General features: G+C 49.5%; 1 protein-coding gene and 1 non-coding gene across 4 annotated transcripts in view; both read left to right on the forward strand.

The window, feature by feature from the left end:
- The window catches only part of BAIAP2 (BAR/IMD domain containing adaptor protein 2), an 89,583-nt gene that overhangs the window by 58,929 nt on the left and 16,307 nt on the right, over positions 1-14,347 (forward strand). For all 3 annotated transcript variants that reach the window (XM_038741991.1, XM_038741992.1, XM_038741993.1), the window contains exon 7: positions 7,398-7,550. In XM_038741991.1, the coding sequence (XP_038597919.1) occupies positions 7,398-7,550 (153 nt within the window). The remainder of the gene's footprint in view (positions 1-7,397; positions 7,551-14,347) is intronic.
- Positions 2,217-2,410, forward strand: LOC119922085. Its single transcript, XR_005448623.1, has one exon. It is a non-coding gene; the product is annotated as a U2 spliceosomal RNA (small nuclear RNA).

Genomic DNA, 14,347 nt, shown 5'->3' on the forward strand with positions numbered 1-14,347 from the left:
AGCCGGGTACCGGCCCCTCGGCGGGGCGTTGGGGGGGGTGGTCTGGCTCATCATCCCGATCCTTCGCGACTTCCAGAGACACCGGGTGTCCGGGGCTGGGCTCTGGAAGACCTGGGTTCCGATCCCGGATCTGCCTCCTGTCCGCTGGGTGACCTCAGGCGAGTCACTTACCCTCTCCGGGCCTCAGTTCCCACGTCTGTCAAATGGGGATTCAGTGCCGGTTCTCCCTCCCTCTTAGCCTGGGAGTCCCTGATGGCATTGGAGCCCCCCCTCAGTGCTTAGCACACTGCCTGGCACCTCAGTGCTTAACAAGAGCCACCCTGTTGATCATTATGGCCTTAAAGGCATTTTGGTGCGGTAGATCAATCAATCAATCGTATTTATTGAGCGCTTACTGTGTGCAGAGCACTGGACTAAGCACTTGGGAAGTCCAAGTTGGCATCATATAGAGACAGTCCCTACCCAACAGTGGGCTCACAGTCTAGAAGGGGGAGACAGAGAACAAAACCAAACGTACTAACAAAATAAAATAGACTAGATATGTACAAGTAAAATAAATAGAGTAAGAAATATGTACAAACATATACACAGAAGATCCGTGCTAATCGGGTCGGAAACGGTCCCTGTCCCACGCGGGGCTCACAGTCCTCGACCCCCTTTTGCGGAGGAGGGAGCTGAGGCGCAGAGATGTGAAGTGGCTTGCCCAAGGTCAGGTGGCGGACAAGCGGCAGAGCCGGGATGAGGGGATGTCTTCTGATGCCCAGGGTCCGACTCGAGCCACTAGGCCACAGTACTTACAGTGTCAGGGGCTGATTTTAGTGGAATAAAGCCTCCACTCGGCACCCCACAACTTTCTGCAGAGTCGGGGGTGGGCGAGGAAGAGTATCCATCAGTCATATTTATTGAGCACCGTACTGAGCCCTTGGGAGGGTATTGGTCAGTCGTATTTACTGAGCACTTACCGTGGGCAGAGCACTTATAATAATAATAATGGCATTTATTAAGCGCTTACTATGGGCAATGCACTCTTCTAAGCGCTGGGGAGGTTACAAGGTGACCAGGTTGTCCCACATGGGTCTCACAGTCTTCATCCCCATTTTACAGATGAGGGAGCTGAGGCCCGGAAAAGCGAAGTGACTTGCCCAAAGTCACCCAGCTGACAAGTGGCGGAGCCGGGATTTGAACCCATGACCTCTGACTCCAAAGCCCGGGCTCTTTACGCCGCTTCTCCTAACTTGTATTAAGCCCCCGGGAGGGTATCAATCAGTCGCATTTACCGAGCGCTTACCGTGTGCAGAGCACTTTTCTGAAGTCGTGGGAAGAGGATCTATCGGTCGTATTTGCTGAGCGCTTACTGGGTGCAGAGTAGTGTACTAAGCGCCGGGGAAAGTACGACTCGATAAGAGTTGGTAGACTGATCCCTGCCCGCAAGGCCCTTGCAGATTAGCGGGGGAGATAGGCATTAAAATAAATTACATCGATGGGAAATAATCAAGGGTAAGGATATGGGCCCAAGTGTTGTGGAGTCGGGGTAAATATCAGGCGCGTAGGGCATGCGGAGGGTCGGAAAAGATGGGATTTTCGGAGCGGGTTGAAGGAGGGGAGAGCGGTGGTCTGTGGGATGTGAAGGGGGAGGAAATCCCAGGCCGGGGAGAGAGGATGTGGGTGAGGTGGGCTTTGGAGTCAGAGGTCATGGGTTCAAATCCCAGCTCTGCCAATTGTCAGCTGTGTGACTTTGGGCAAGTCACTTAACTTCCCTGTGCCTCAGTTACGTCATCTGTAAAATGGGGATTAAGACTGTGAGCCCCCTGTGGGACAACCTCATCACCTTGTTAACTCCCCAGTGCTTTGCACATAGTAAGCGCTTGATAAATGCCATCATTATTATTATTATTATTCAGTCCTTCAGTAGAGAAGCAGTGTGGCTCAGTGGAAAGAGCCCGGGCTTGGGAGTCAGAGGTCATGGGTTCAAATCCCGGCTCCGCCACTTGTCAGCCGGGTGACTTTGGGCAAGTCACTTCCCTTCTCTGGGCCTCAGTTCCCTCACCTGGAAAATGGGGATTAAGACTGTGAGCCCCACGTGGGACAACCTGATCACCTTGTACCCCCCCAGCGCTTAGAACAGCGCTTTGCACATAGTAAGCGCTTAATAAATGCTATCATTATTATAATCGTATTTATTGAGCGCTTACTGTGTGCAGTGCACTGTACTAAGCTTCGCTTCTCGGCCTTTTGGCTAAGATCAAGTGTAGTATCTGTTCTTATCAGTTTAATATCTGATAACGTCTTCAATGTGAAGACGCTATGTTAAGCAGCTTTTTTTGGAGAAAGGCTGTGGGTTGGGAGCTTGCTCCGTTCCCTCCGCGCATCGGCCTGGTATTGCGGTACTTCCAGGCTAGGTGCCTTTCCCTTTTTAGAGAAGCAGCGTGGCTCAATGGAAAGAGCCTGGGCTTTGGAGTCAGAGGTCACGGGTTCAAATCCCGGCTCCGCCACTTGTCAGCTGGGTGACTTTGGGCAAGTCACTTCCCTTCTCTGGGCCTCAGTTCCCTCACCTGGAAAATGGGGATGAAGACTGTGAGCCCCCAGTGGGACAACCTGATCACCTTGTAATCTTCCCAGCGCTTAGAACGGTGCTTTGCACATAGTAAGCGCTTAATAAGTGCCATTATTATCGTTATTATTATTATTATTTCTAAGCGCTTGGGGAGTACAAGTCGGCAACATGTAGGGACGGTCCCTCCCCAACAGCGGGCTCGGGTCGGAGGCGAGAGGGCCGGGATGGCGGGACAGAGAGGATGAAGGAAGCGAGAGTGCCAGGCTGTAGTAGGAGATCAGAGAGATGAAAGAGGACGGGGGCGAACTGATTGAGGGCTTTAAACTCCCACGAGGAGTTTCTGTTGGATGCGGAGGTGGCGGCTGGAGGCTTTTGAGGAGTGGCGGGTGGGGATGCAGCCTGGAAGGATTTTTTTTCCCGAAAGTGATCCGAGCAGCAGAGGGAAGCCGGGAGGAGCAGGAGGCAGCGAGGTCAGCAAAGAGGCCGATCCTCTAGACTCTAAGCCCGACGTGGGCAGGGAACGCGTCTGTTTGTGGACTCTCCCAAGTGCATAATCCAGTGCTCCTCACACAGTAAATACGAACGGAATGAACGAATGCAGAAGCCGAGGTGGGATTCATTCATTCATTCATTCAGTCGTATTTATTGAGCGCTTACTGTGTGCGGAGCACTGGACTACGCGCTTGGGAAGTCCAAGTTGGCAACTTATAGAGACGGTCCCTACCCAACAGCGGGCTCACAGTCTGGAAGGGGGAGACGGACAACAAAACAAAACATGCGAACAGGTGTCAAGTCATCGGAATAGATATAAGTAAAGTTAGATGCACATCATTAACAAATAGTAATAATAATGATGATGGCATTTGTTTAGACTTTTAGACTGTGAGCCCACTGTTGGGTAGGGACTGTCTCTATGTGTTGCCAATTTGTACTTCCCAAGCGCTTAGTACAGTGCTCTGCACATAGTAAGCGCTCAATAAATACGATTGATTGATTGATTGATTTGTTAAGCGCTTACTATGTTCTAAGCGCTGGGGGGGATACAAGGTGATCAAATTGTCCCACGTGGGGCTCCCAGGCTTCATCCCCGTTTTACAGATGAGGTTAACTGAGGCTCAGAGAAGCAAAGTGACTTGCCCAAGGTCACGCAGCAGACATGTGGCGGAGCCGGGATTTGAATCCATGCCCTCTGACTCCAAAGCCCGGGCTCTTTCCACCGAGCCACGCTGCTTCTCTAGCAAATAAATGGGATCGAATGAGGGCCCCCCAGGGAGACCCTGGGTCCTCTGGGAGAGGCCAGGGAAGCAAGAGGCGGGGGGCTCGGGTGGTGCCAGCCGCCCACCGTCGCCAAGGGGAAGGGGGCATCACTCTGGGTGTCTCCCTCCAGTTTCGCGGGGTCGGGAGCCGGGGGAGCCCGGGATGGAGCCTGGAAGAGCCCGCCCGGGGTGGGGTTTGAGTGGGGGGGACTGGGGCCCGGGTGATGGGCAGCGCTGACCCCACTTGTACGTCCCAAGCGCTTAGTACAGCGCTCTGCACACAGTAACAATAATAATAATAATAATAATGGCATTTATTAAGCGCTTACTATGCGCAAAGCACTGTTCTAAGCACTAGGGAGGTTACAAAGGTGATCAGGTTGTCATTCATTCATTCGTATTTATTGAGCGCTTACTGTGTGCAGAGCACTGTACTAAGCGCTTGGGAAGTCCAATTTGGCAACATCTAGAGACGGTCCCTACCCAACAGCGGGCTCACAGTCTAGAAGGGGGAGACAAACAAAACCAAACATATTAACAAAATAAAATAGATAGAATAAATATGTACGAATAGAGTAATAAATAAGTACAAACATATATACTTGTCCCACGTGGGGCTCACAGTCTTCATCCCCATTTTCCAGGTGAGGGAACTGAGGCCCAGAGAAGTGAAGTGACTCGCCCAAAGTCACACAGCTGACATTTGGCAGAGCCGGGATTTGAACCCATGACCTCCGACTCCAAAGCCCAGGCTCTTTTCCACTGAGCCACGCTGCTTCTCTGCGCTCAGTAAATACGATTGAACGAACTAATGAGGCCCGGGGGCCGTGCCATGCTCTGCTCCCAGCTGGCATGGCATTTCTCGCAGATTGCTCCCCATCCTCCTCCTCCTCCTCCTCCTCCTCCTCCACTCACACCCTCAGTTTGGAGCCTGGAAGCTGAGTCAGAGCGATCTCCCGGCGGCGCAGGAGGGTTGGAGGGAGAGGATGGATGATTCAGAAGCGGGGGACGGGCTCGTGCCCCCCTCTCCTCTATCCCCCCCCCCCCCAACTGTGTGGGTGGGAGGCCCCCGCTGCGGTGACTTGAATTTCAAAGAGGAGCGAGAGATGATACAAAGCTCCAGTTTGGTTTTGCTTTTTTTTTTTTTTTGGTTCTTTTTTATTATTATTATTATTATTGCCAAAGCATCTGGCAGGGGGGGCTGAGCAAACCAGCTAGACGGATGAGGGGAGCCGGGTGGGCACCTCCGCCCCTGCCAGCCGCGCCCCCCGGACCGCCCCGCCTCACTACGGTGGAGAGGGCACCCAGAGGGTGAGAGGGGCAGAGAGGGACGGAGGAGAATTGGGCCGGACGCCCGGCACGGGCCCGTTTTGAAGCCACTTCACGGTTTCGGCCCACATGAGCCTCTTTCTGGAGCCCACGTGGAAGGGGGTGTTGCCACTCCTCTCCTTCCCCCCGCCCCGGGACCCCCAATAATAATAATAGTGGCATTTATTAAGCGCTTACTATGTGCAGTCAGTCATCAATCAATCGTATTGATTGAGCGCTTACTGTGTGCAGAGCACTGTACTAAGCGCTTGGGAAGTCCAAGTTGGCAACGTATAGAGACGGTCCCTACCCAACAGTGGGCTCACAGTCTAAGCGAGGCAGTCCGGCTCACTTGGTACGTAATCCCCAACCCATCGGGCCGCACCCCGACCCAAGAAAGCAGTGCGGCCTAGTGTTTAGACGCCGGGCTTGGGAATCAGAAGGACCTGGGTTCAATCCTGGCTACGCCGCCCGTCAGCTGGCTGGCCCCGGGCCAGTCACTTCTTCACCTCCCTGGGCCTCGCTGACCTCATCTGGAAAATAATAATAATAATAATAATGGCATTTATTAAGTGCTTACTATGTACAAAGCACTGTTCTAAGCGCTGGGGAGGTTACAAGGTGATCAGGCTGTCCCCCGGGGGGGCTCACAGACTTCATCCCCATTTCAATAATAATACTATTTGTTAAGTACTTACTATGTGCAAAGCACTGTTCTAAGCGCTGGGGAGGTTACAAGGTGATCAGGTTGTCCCCCGGGGGGCTCACAGGCTTCATCCCCATTTTAGTAATAATAATAATGGTATTTGTTAAGCGCTTACTATGTGCAAAGCACTGTTCTAAGCACTAGGGAGATTACAAGGTGATCAGGTTGTCCCCTGGGGGGGTCACAGGCTTCATCCCCATTTTAATAATAATAATAATAATGGTATTTGTTAAGCACTTACTATCTGCAGAGCACTGCCCTAAGCACTGGGGAGGTTACAAGGTGATCAGGTTGTCCCCCGGGGGGCTCCCAGTCTTCATCCCCATTTTCCAGATGAGGTAACTGAGTCACAGAGAAGTGAAGTGACTTGCCCAAAGTCACACAGCTGACAGTTGGCAGAGCCGGGATTTGAACACATGACCTCTGACTCCAAAGCCCGGGCTCTTTCCGCTGAGCCAAAAATGGGGATTAAGACCGGGAGGCCCATTTGGGACGGGGACTGCGTCCCACCTGATTAGCTCGGCTCTACCTCAGCGCTTAGTACAGGGCCCCGCACCTAGTAAGCGCTTAACAAGTACCATAAAAAGAAAGTTTTTCTCTCCCCTGCCCCCTGTGTCTCCAGTCAGCCTCCTCGGACCCACGGAAGTAATGGTGATAATAATAATAGCATTTATTAAGCGCTTACTATGTGCCAAGCACTGTTCTGAGCACTGGGGAGTTTACAAGATGATCAGGTTGTCCCACGGGGGGCTCACAGTCTTAATCCCCATTTTCCAGATGAAGGGACTGAGGCCCAGAGAAGTGAAGTGACTTGCCCGAAGTCACCCAGCTGACAAGTGGCGGAGCTGGGATTTGAACCCATGACCTCTGACTCCAAAGCCCGGGCTCTTTCCACTGAGCCATGGTGATGATTATTATTGTTAGTAATGATGATAATAATTGTCTTTAAGTGCTTTTCTATGTGCGAGGCGAGATCATCTGGTTGGACACGGTCCGTGACCCTAATGGGGAGGGAGACCGGATGTTGACCATTCATTCATTCATTCAGTCGTATTTATTGAGCGCTTACTGTGTGCACAGCACTGTACTAAGTGCTTGGGAAGTCCAAGTTGGGACCGTATAGAGACGGTCCCTGCCCAACAGTGGGCTCACAGTCTGGAAGGACTGTCCTCCTGGGAGCCGGACTCGCCGATGGATCCCGGTGCCCTGGATAATAATAATGGCATTTATTAAGCGCTTACTATGTGCAGACCACAGACGAGGAGGCTGAGGCTTGGAGAAGGGAAGTGACTCGGCCAAGGTCACAGCAGGCAGGCGGCAGAATCGGGGGGGAGAACCAAGGACCCTCGATTCCCAGGCCCGGGTGCTGCCAGGCGCTTAGTACAGTGCTCAGCACACAGTAAGCGCTCAATAAATACGATCGATTGATTTCCGCTAGGCCACGCTCTGGTGGGCAGATGTGCCCTCCTCCCGCCGCCCCCCGGCCCGAGGCCTGGGCGCGGCTGGACCACGTCTCCGTTTCTGGCCGTCACCCGCTCACCGAGCTCCCCGTCCCCTGTCTCTTTGCGTCTAGTACATCGACACGATCAGCAATAAGCAGGGCGAGCTGGAGAGCTTCGTGTCGGACGGCTACAAGACGGCCCTCACGGAGGAGCGGCGGAGATTCTGCTTCCTGGTGGAGAAACAGTGCGCCGTGGCCAAGAACTCCGTCTCCTACCATGGCAAGGTGAGCTCCGCCGGCCCGGCGACCCCGGTCGACCGACACCGCTTCTCATCATCATCATCAATTGTATTTATTGAGCGCTTACTATGTGCAGAGCACTGTACTGAGCGCTTGGGAAGTACAAACTGGCAACATATAGAGACAGTCCCTACCCAACAGTGGGCTCACAGTCTAAAAGGGGGAGACAGACGACAAAACCAAACATACTAACAAAATAAAATAAATAGAATAGATATGTACAAGTGAAATAGAGTAACAAATATGTACAAACATATATACAGGTGCAGTGGGGAAGGGAAGGAGGTAAGATGGGGGGATCATCATCATCATCAATCGCATCTATTGAGCGCTTACTATGTGCAGAGCACAGGTGCAGTGGGGAAGGGAAGGAGGTAAGATGGGGGGATCATCATCATCATCAATCGTATCTATTGAGCGCTTACTATGTGCAGAGCACTGTACTAAGCGCTTGGGAAGTACAAATTGGCAACATATAGAGCCAGTCCCTACCCAACAGTGGGCTCCCCAGTCTAAAAGGGGGAGACAGATCCCCTCCCGCCTCACTTTTTGATTTATTTCACTTGTCCATATCTATTCTATTTATTTTATTGTGTGAATATGTTTGGTTTGGTTCTCTGTCTCCCCCTTCTAGACTGTGAGCCCGCCGTTGGGTAGGGACCGTCTCTTTATGTTGCCAACCTGGACTTCCCCAAGCACTCAGTACAGTGCTCTGCACACAGGAAGCGCTCAATAAATACGATTATCGTGCTCTTCGGGCACGGCGCTAGACTGAGCGTTTGGGAGAGGGCGGAGCACCTAGGGTCGGTGGGCCCTCAAGGGAGCGGAGAGCCATCTGGGGCTTTCTGCCCGCAGCCCGATTTCTCTCAGGTCCCCCAGCAGTCAGTAATCGAGCACCAACGGGGCGCAGAGCACTGTACTAAGCACCCGGTCGAGGCCGATACAACCGAGTTGGTAGACATGATCCCTGCCTATATCGTAATAATAATAATTATTATAATGATGATGGCATTTATTAAGCGCCTGCTATGTGCCGAGCATTGTCTAAGTGCCGCGGAGGTTACAAGGTGATCGGGTTGTCCCACGGGGGGCTCACAGTCTTCACCCCCATTTTCCAGATGAGGTCACTGAGGCCCAGAGAAGTGAAGTGACTTGCCCAAAGTCACCCAGCTGACAATTGGCAGAGCTGGGAACCTGTAGACAGGTGTCAAAATGGAACAAATTTATTATTATTAAATACCATGGTGATGGTGAATATGAGGGCCTGGATGTGCTTAGTCCAGTGCTCTGCGCACAGTAAGCACTCAGTAAATACGATTGAATGAATGATATTATTATTATTAAATACCATGGTGGTGGTGAATATGAGGGCTTGGATGCGCTTAGTCCAGTGCTCTGTGCACAGTAAGCGCTCAGTAAATACAATTGAATGAATGATATTATTATTATTAACTACCATGGTGGTGGTGAAAATGATGGCTTGGAAGTGCTTAGTCCAGTGCTCTGCACACAGCAAGTGCTCAATAAACACGATTGAATGATATCATTATTATTAACTACCATGGTGGTGGTGAATATGAGGGCTTGGATGCACTTAGTCCAGTGCTCTGCGCACAGTAAGCGCTCAATAAATACGATTGAATGAATGATATTATTATTATTAAATACCATGGTGGTGGTGAATATGAGGGCTTGGATGCGCTTAGTCCAGTGCTCTGTACACAGTAAGCGCTCAGTAAATATGATTGAATGATATTATTATTGAATACCATGGTGGTGGTGAATATGAGGGCTTGGAAGTGCTTAGTCCAGTGCTTTGCGCACAGTAAGTGCTCAATAAATACGATTGAATGAATGATATTATTATTATTATTAAATACCATGGTGGTGGTGAATATGAGGGCTTGGAAGCGCTTAGTCCAGTGCTCTGCACACAGTAAGCACTCAATAAATACGATTGAATGAATGATATTATTATTATTAAATACCATGGCGGTGGTGAATTTGAGGGCTTGGAAGCGCTTAGTCCAGTGCTCTGCACACAGTAAGTGCTCAATAAATATGATTGAATGATATTATTATTATTAAATACCATGGTGGTTGTGAATATGAGGGCCTGGATGCACTTAGTCTAGTGCTCTGCACACAGTAAGCGCTCAATAAATGCGATTGAATGAATGATATTATTATTAAATACCATGGTGGTTGTGAATATGAGGGCCTGGATGCGCTTAGTCCAGTGCTCTGCGCACAGTAAGTGCTCAATAAATACGATTGAATGAATGATATTATTATTATTATTATTATTAAATACCATGGTGGTGGTGAATATGAGGGCTTGGAAGCGCTTAGTCCAGTGCTCTGCACACAGTAAGTGCTCAATAAATAGGATTGAATGAATGAATGAATGAATGAATTTCAGTCGCCCTCCCAAGATGGCGGCCGCGGGTGGTCACGTGGCCCCGCTGTTCCCACCGCCTCCCCGTGGCTGTTCCGGGCGCCTCCCCCCGCTGTCCCCGGCTCTCGCCTGCGCGCTGCGTCCCCTCAAGCCACGCCCCCCTGTGGGCGGGGCCTCGGTCGGGAGCCCGGCCCCCGATTGGCTGGCGGCGCGGGCGTCTGCCGCCCTCTCGTGGCGAGCCGCAGCCGCGCAGCACGGCCCACGTGGGCGGCCTCTCCATCCCCGTGCTCCCCTGCACCCCGGGAGGCCTGGGAATCATCCCAACTGTGCCATTGGAAAAGCGCTTACTACGTGCCAGGCGCTGCACCAGATGTCGAATAAGGCTGGTAATAATGGGAATAATATTAGTAATATTATTGGGTGGGTCTTTGTACGACGCTTTGGGGATCAATCAATCTTGTTTATTGAGCGCTTACTGTGTGCAGAGCACTGGACTAAGCGCTTGGGAAGTACAAGTTGGCAACATATAGAGACAGTCCCTACTCAACAATCAATCAATCAATCGTATTTATTGAGCGCTTACTGTGTGCAGAGCACTATACTAAGCACTTGGGAAGTACAAGTTGGCAACATATAGAGACAGTCCCTACCCAACAGCGGGCTCACAGTCTAGAAGGGAGAGACAGAGAACAAAACCAAGCATATTAACAAAATAAAATAAATAGAATAGATATGTATAAGTAAAATAAATATATAAATAAATAGAGTAATAAATATGTACAAACATATATTCATATATACAGGTGCTGTGGGGAAGGGAAGGAGGTAAGACGGGATCATCCTCTTCTAAGCAGTTGTTGCCAGCTTGTACTTCCCAAGCGCTTAGTACAGTGCTCTGCACACAGTCAGCGCTCAATAAATACGATTGAATGAATGAATGAATAAGCACTTAGTACAGTGCGCAGCACTCTGCTCAATGAAGACCGTCCGCTGGATAAGTCTGGTGATAATGATGTTCACTTGTTTTGTTTTGTTGTCTGTCCCCCCCTTTCGAGACAGTGAGCCTGTTGTTGGGTAGGGGCCGTCATTATATGTTGCCAACTTGTACATCCCAAGCGCTTAGTACAGTGCTCTGCACACAGGAAGCGCACAATAAATACGATTGAATGAATGAATGAAATAAATGGATAAGTCTAGTAATAATGGTGTTCACATGTTTTGTTGGCTGTCCCCCAGGCTTCTAGACAGTGAGCCCGCTGTTGGGTAGGGACCGTCTCTAGATGTTGCCGACTTGGACTTCCCAAGCGCTTAGTCCAGTGCTCTGCACACAGTAAGCGCTCAATAAATTCATTCATTCATTCAATCGTATTTTTGAGCGCTTAGTACAGTGCTGTGCATACAGTAAGCACTCAATAGATACAATTCGCTTAGTACATTGTTGTGCACACAGTAAGCGCTCAATAAATTCATTCAGTCGTATTTGTTGAGCGCTAACTGTGTGCAGAGCTCTGTACTAAGCGCTTGGGAAGTCCAAGTTGGCAACATATAGAGACGGTCCCTACCCAACAGCGGGCTCACAGTCTAGAATGGGGAGATTGATTGATTGATTGATTGAATGAATGAATGAATAATAATAATAATAATTACAGTATTTAAGCGCCTACTGTGTGCCAAAGCCCTACTGAGAGCTCACCTCCTCCAGGAGGCCTTCCCAGACTGAGCCCCCTTTTTCCTCTCCTCCTCCCCATCCCGCCCCGACCCTACCTCCTTCCCCTCTCCACAGCTCCTGTATATATGTATTTGGACAGATTTATTACTCTATATATTTTACTTGGACATATTTACTGTTCTATTTGCTTTATTTTGTTAATATGTTTTGTTGTCTGTCTCCCCCTTCTAGACTGTGAGCCCGCTGTTGGGTAGGGACTGCCTCTATATGTTGCCAACTTGGACTTCCCAAGCGCTTAGTCCAGTGCTCTGCACACAGTAAGAGCTCAATAAATACGATTGAATGAATGAATACTGAGGGCTCACCTCCTCCTGGAGGCCTTCCCAGATGAACCCCCTTTTTCCTCTCCTCCTCCCCATCCCCCCCCGCCCTACCTCCTTCCCCTCCCCACAGCACCTGGATATATGTTTGGACAGATTTATTACTCTATTTATTTTACTTGTCCATATTTACTATTCTATTGATTTTGTTAATGATGTGGATCTATAGCTTTATTTTTATTTATTCTGGTGACTTGAATCCCGTCCACATGTTTTGTTGTGTGTCTCCCCCATCTAGACTGAGCCCGTTGTTGGGTAGGGACCGTCCCTAGATGTTGCCAACTTGTACTTCTCAAGCGCTTAATTCATTCATTCATTTATTGAGCGCTTACTGTGTGCAGAGCACTGGACTAAGCGCTTGGGAAGTACAAGCCGGCAACATATAGAGACGGTCCCTCCCCAATAAATACCCAATAAATCAATAAATACGATTGAATGAATCAGTTTGTCCCATGGGGTTGCTCACAGTCTTCATCCCCATTTTGCAGATGAGGGAACTGAGGCCCAGAGAAGTGAAGTGACTTGCCCAAAGTCACACAGCAGACAAGTGGCGGAGGCGGGATTCGAACCCAGGACCTCTGACTCCCAAGCCCGGGCTCTTTCCACTAAGCCACGCTGCTTCTCTAAGGGGGTCTTTGTGCCACTCTGCTGGATCGTCCTCTCCTATGTACTCAGTACAGTGCGCCGCATTCATTCATTCATTCAATCGTATTTATTGAGCGCTTACTGTGTGCAGAGCACTGTACTAAGCGCTTGGGAAGTCCAAGTTGGCAACATGTAGAGACGGTCCCTACCCAACAGTGGGCTCACAGTCTAGAACTCTGTGAGCGCTCAGTAAGGACCGTCCACTGGATAAATGTGGTAATAATGATAGTAATATTAGTAATAATAATGGGGGGGTCTTTGTACAACTCTGGATTCATTCAGTCGTATTTATTGAGCGCTTACCGTGTGCAGAGCACTGTACTAAGCGCTTGGGAAGTACAAGTCGGCAACAGAGATGGTCCCTACCCGACCACGGGCTCACAGTCTAGAAAATAATAATACTAATGGCGTTTGTTAAGCGCTTACTACGTGCCAAGCACTGTTCTAAGCGCTGGGGTAGGTATAAGGTGATCAGGTTGTCCCACGTGGGGCTCACGGACTTAATCCCCATTTTACAGGTGAGGGAACTGAGGCCTAGAGAAGCGAAGTGACTTGCCCAAAGTCACACAGGTTGTCCTCTCCTAAGCACTCACTACAGTGCGCTGCACTCGGTGAGCGCTCAGTAACTACCGTCTTCTACTAAGCTCTTAATCCAGTGCTGGGCACCCAGTAAACACTCAGTAAATACCCTTAATTGATTTGGGAGGTGCTTTCTTAAATCAACAACAACAATTGTATTTATTGAGCGCTTACTGTGTGCAGAGCACTGTACTAAGCGCTTGGGAAGAACAAATTGGCAACATATAGAGACAGTCCCTACCCAACAGTGGGCTCACAGTCTTAAATGGTATTTAAGCGCTTACTATGGGCCAGGCACTGTACTTGTACTTCCCAAGCGCTCAGTACAGTGCTCTGCACACAGTAAGCGCTCAATAAATACGATTGATTGATTGTACGAAGCGTTGAGGTTGGACCAAGCTAATGGAGTTTGGTCACAGTCCATGTTTCACATTGGGCTCATGGTTTTAATCCCCAATTTGCAGGTGAGGTCCCAGAGGCACAGAGGAGTGAAGTGACTCGCCTAAGGTCACACAGCAGGCCAGGGGCAGCCGGGATCATCATCATCAATCGTATTTATCGAGCGCTTACTGTGTGCAGAGCACTGTACTAAGTGCTTGGGAAGTACAATTTGGCAACATCTAGAGACAGTCCCTACCCAACAGTGGGCTCACGGTCTAAAAGGGGGAGAGAGAGAACAAAACCAAACATATTAATATTGTCATTATTAACATATTAATCATTTATTAATAATTAATTGATAATTAATAATTAATTGTTGATTAATTATTATTGGCATGTTAATATTACATATTTATTACTTTATTTATTTATTTTACTTGTACATTTCTATCCTATTTATTTTATTTTGTTGGTATGTTTGGTTCTGTTCTCTGTCTCCCCCTTTTAGACTGCGAGCCCACTGTTGGGTAGGGACTGTCTCTATGTGTTGCCAATTTGTACTTCCCAAGCGCTCAGTACAGTGCTCTGCACATAGTAAGCGCTCAATAAATACGATTGATTGATTGATATTAACAAAATAAAATAAATAGACTAGATATGAACGGATGAGAACCCAGGTCCTCTGCTTCCCGGGCCCGGGCTTTAAGTGCTAGGCCGTGCTGCTTACTAT

The sequence above is a fragment of the Tachyglossus aculeatus genome, unplaced genomic scaffold, assembly GCF_015852505.1.
Source record: "Tachyglossus aculeatus isolate mTacAcu1 unplaced genomic scaffold, mTacAcu1.pri SUPER_34, whole genome shotgun sequence".
NCBI classification, from domain to species: Eukaryota; Metazoa; Chordata; class Mammalia; order Monotremata; family Tachyglossidae; genus Tachyglossus; species Tachyglossus aculeatus.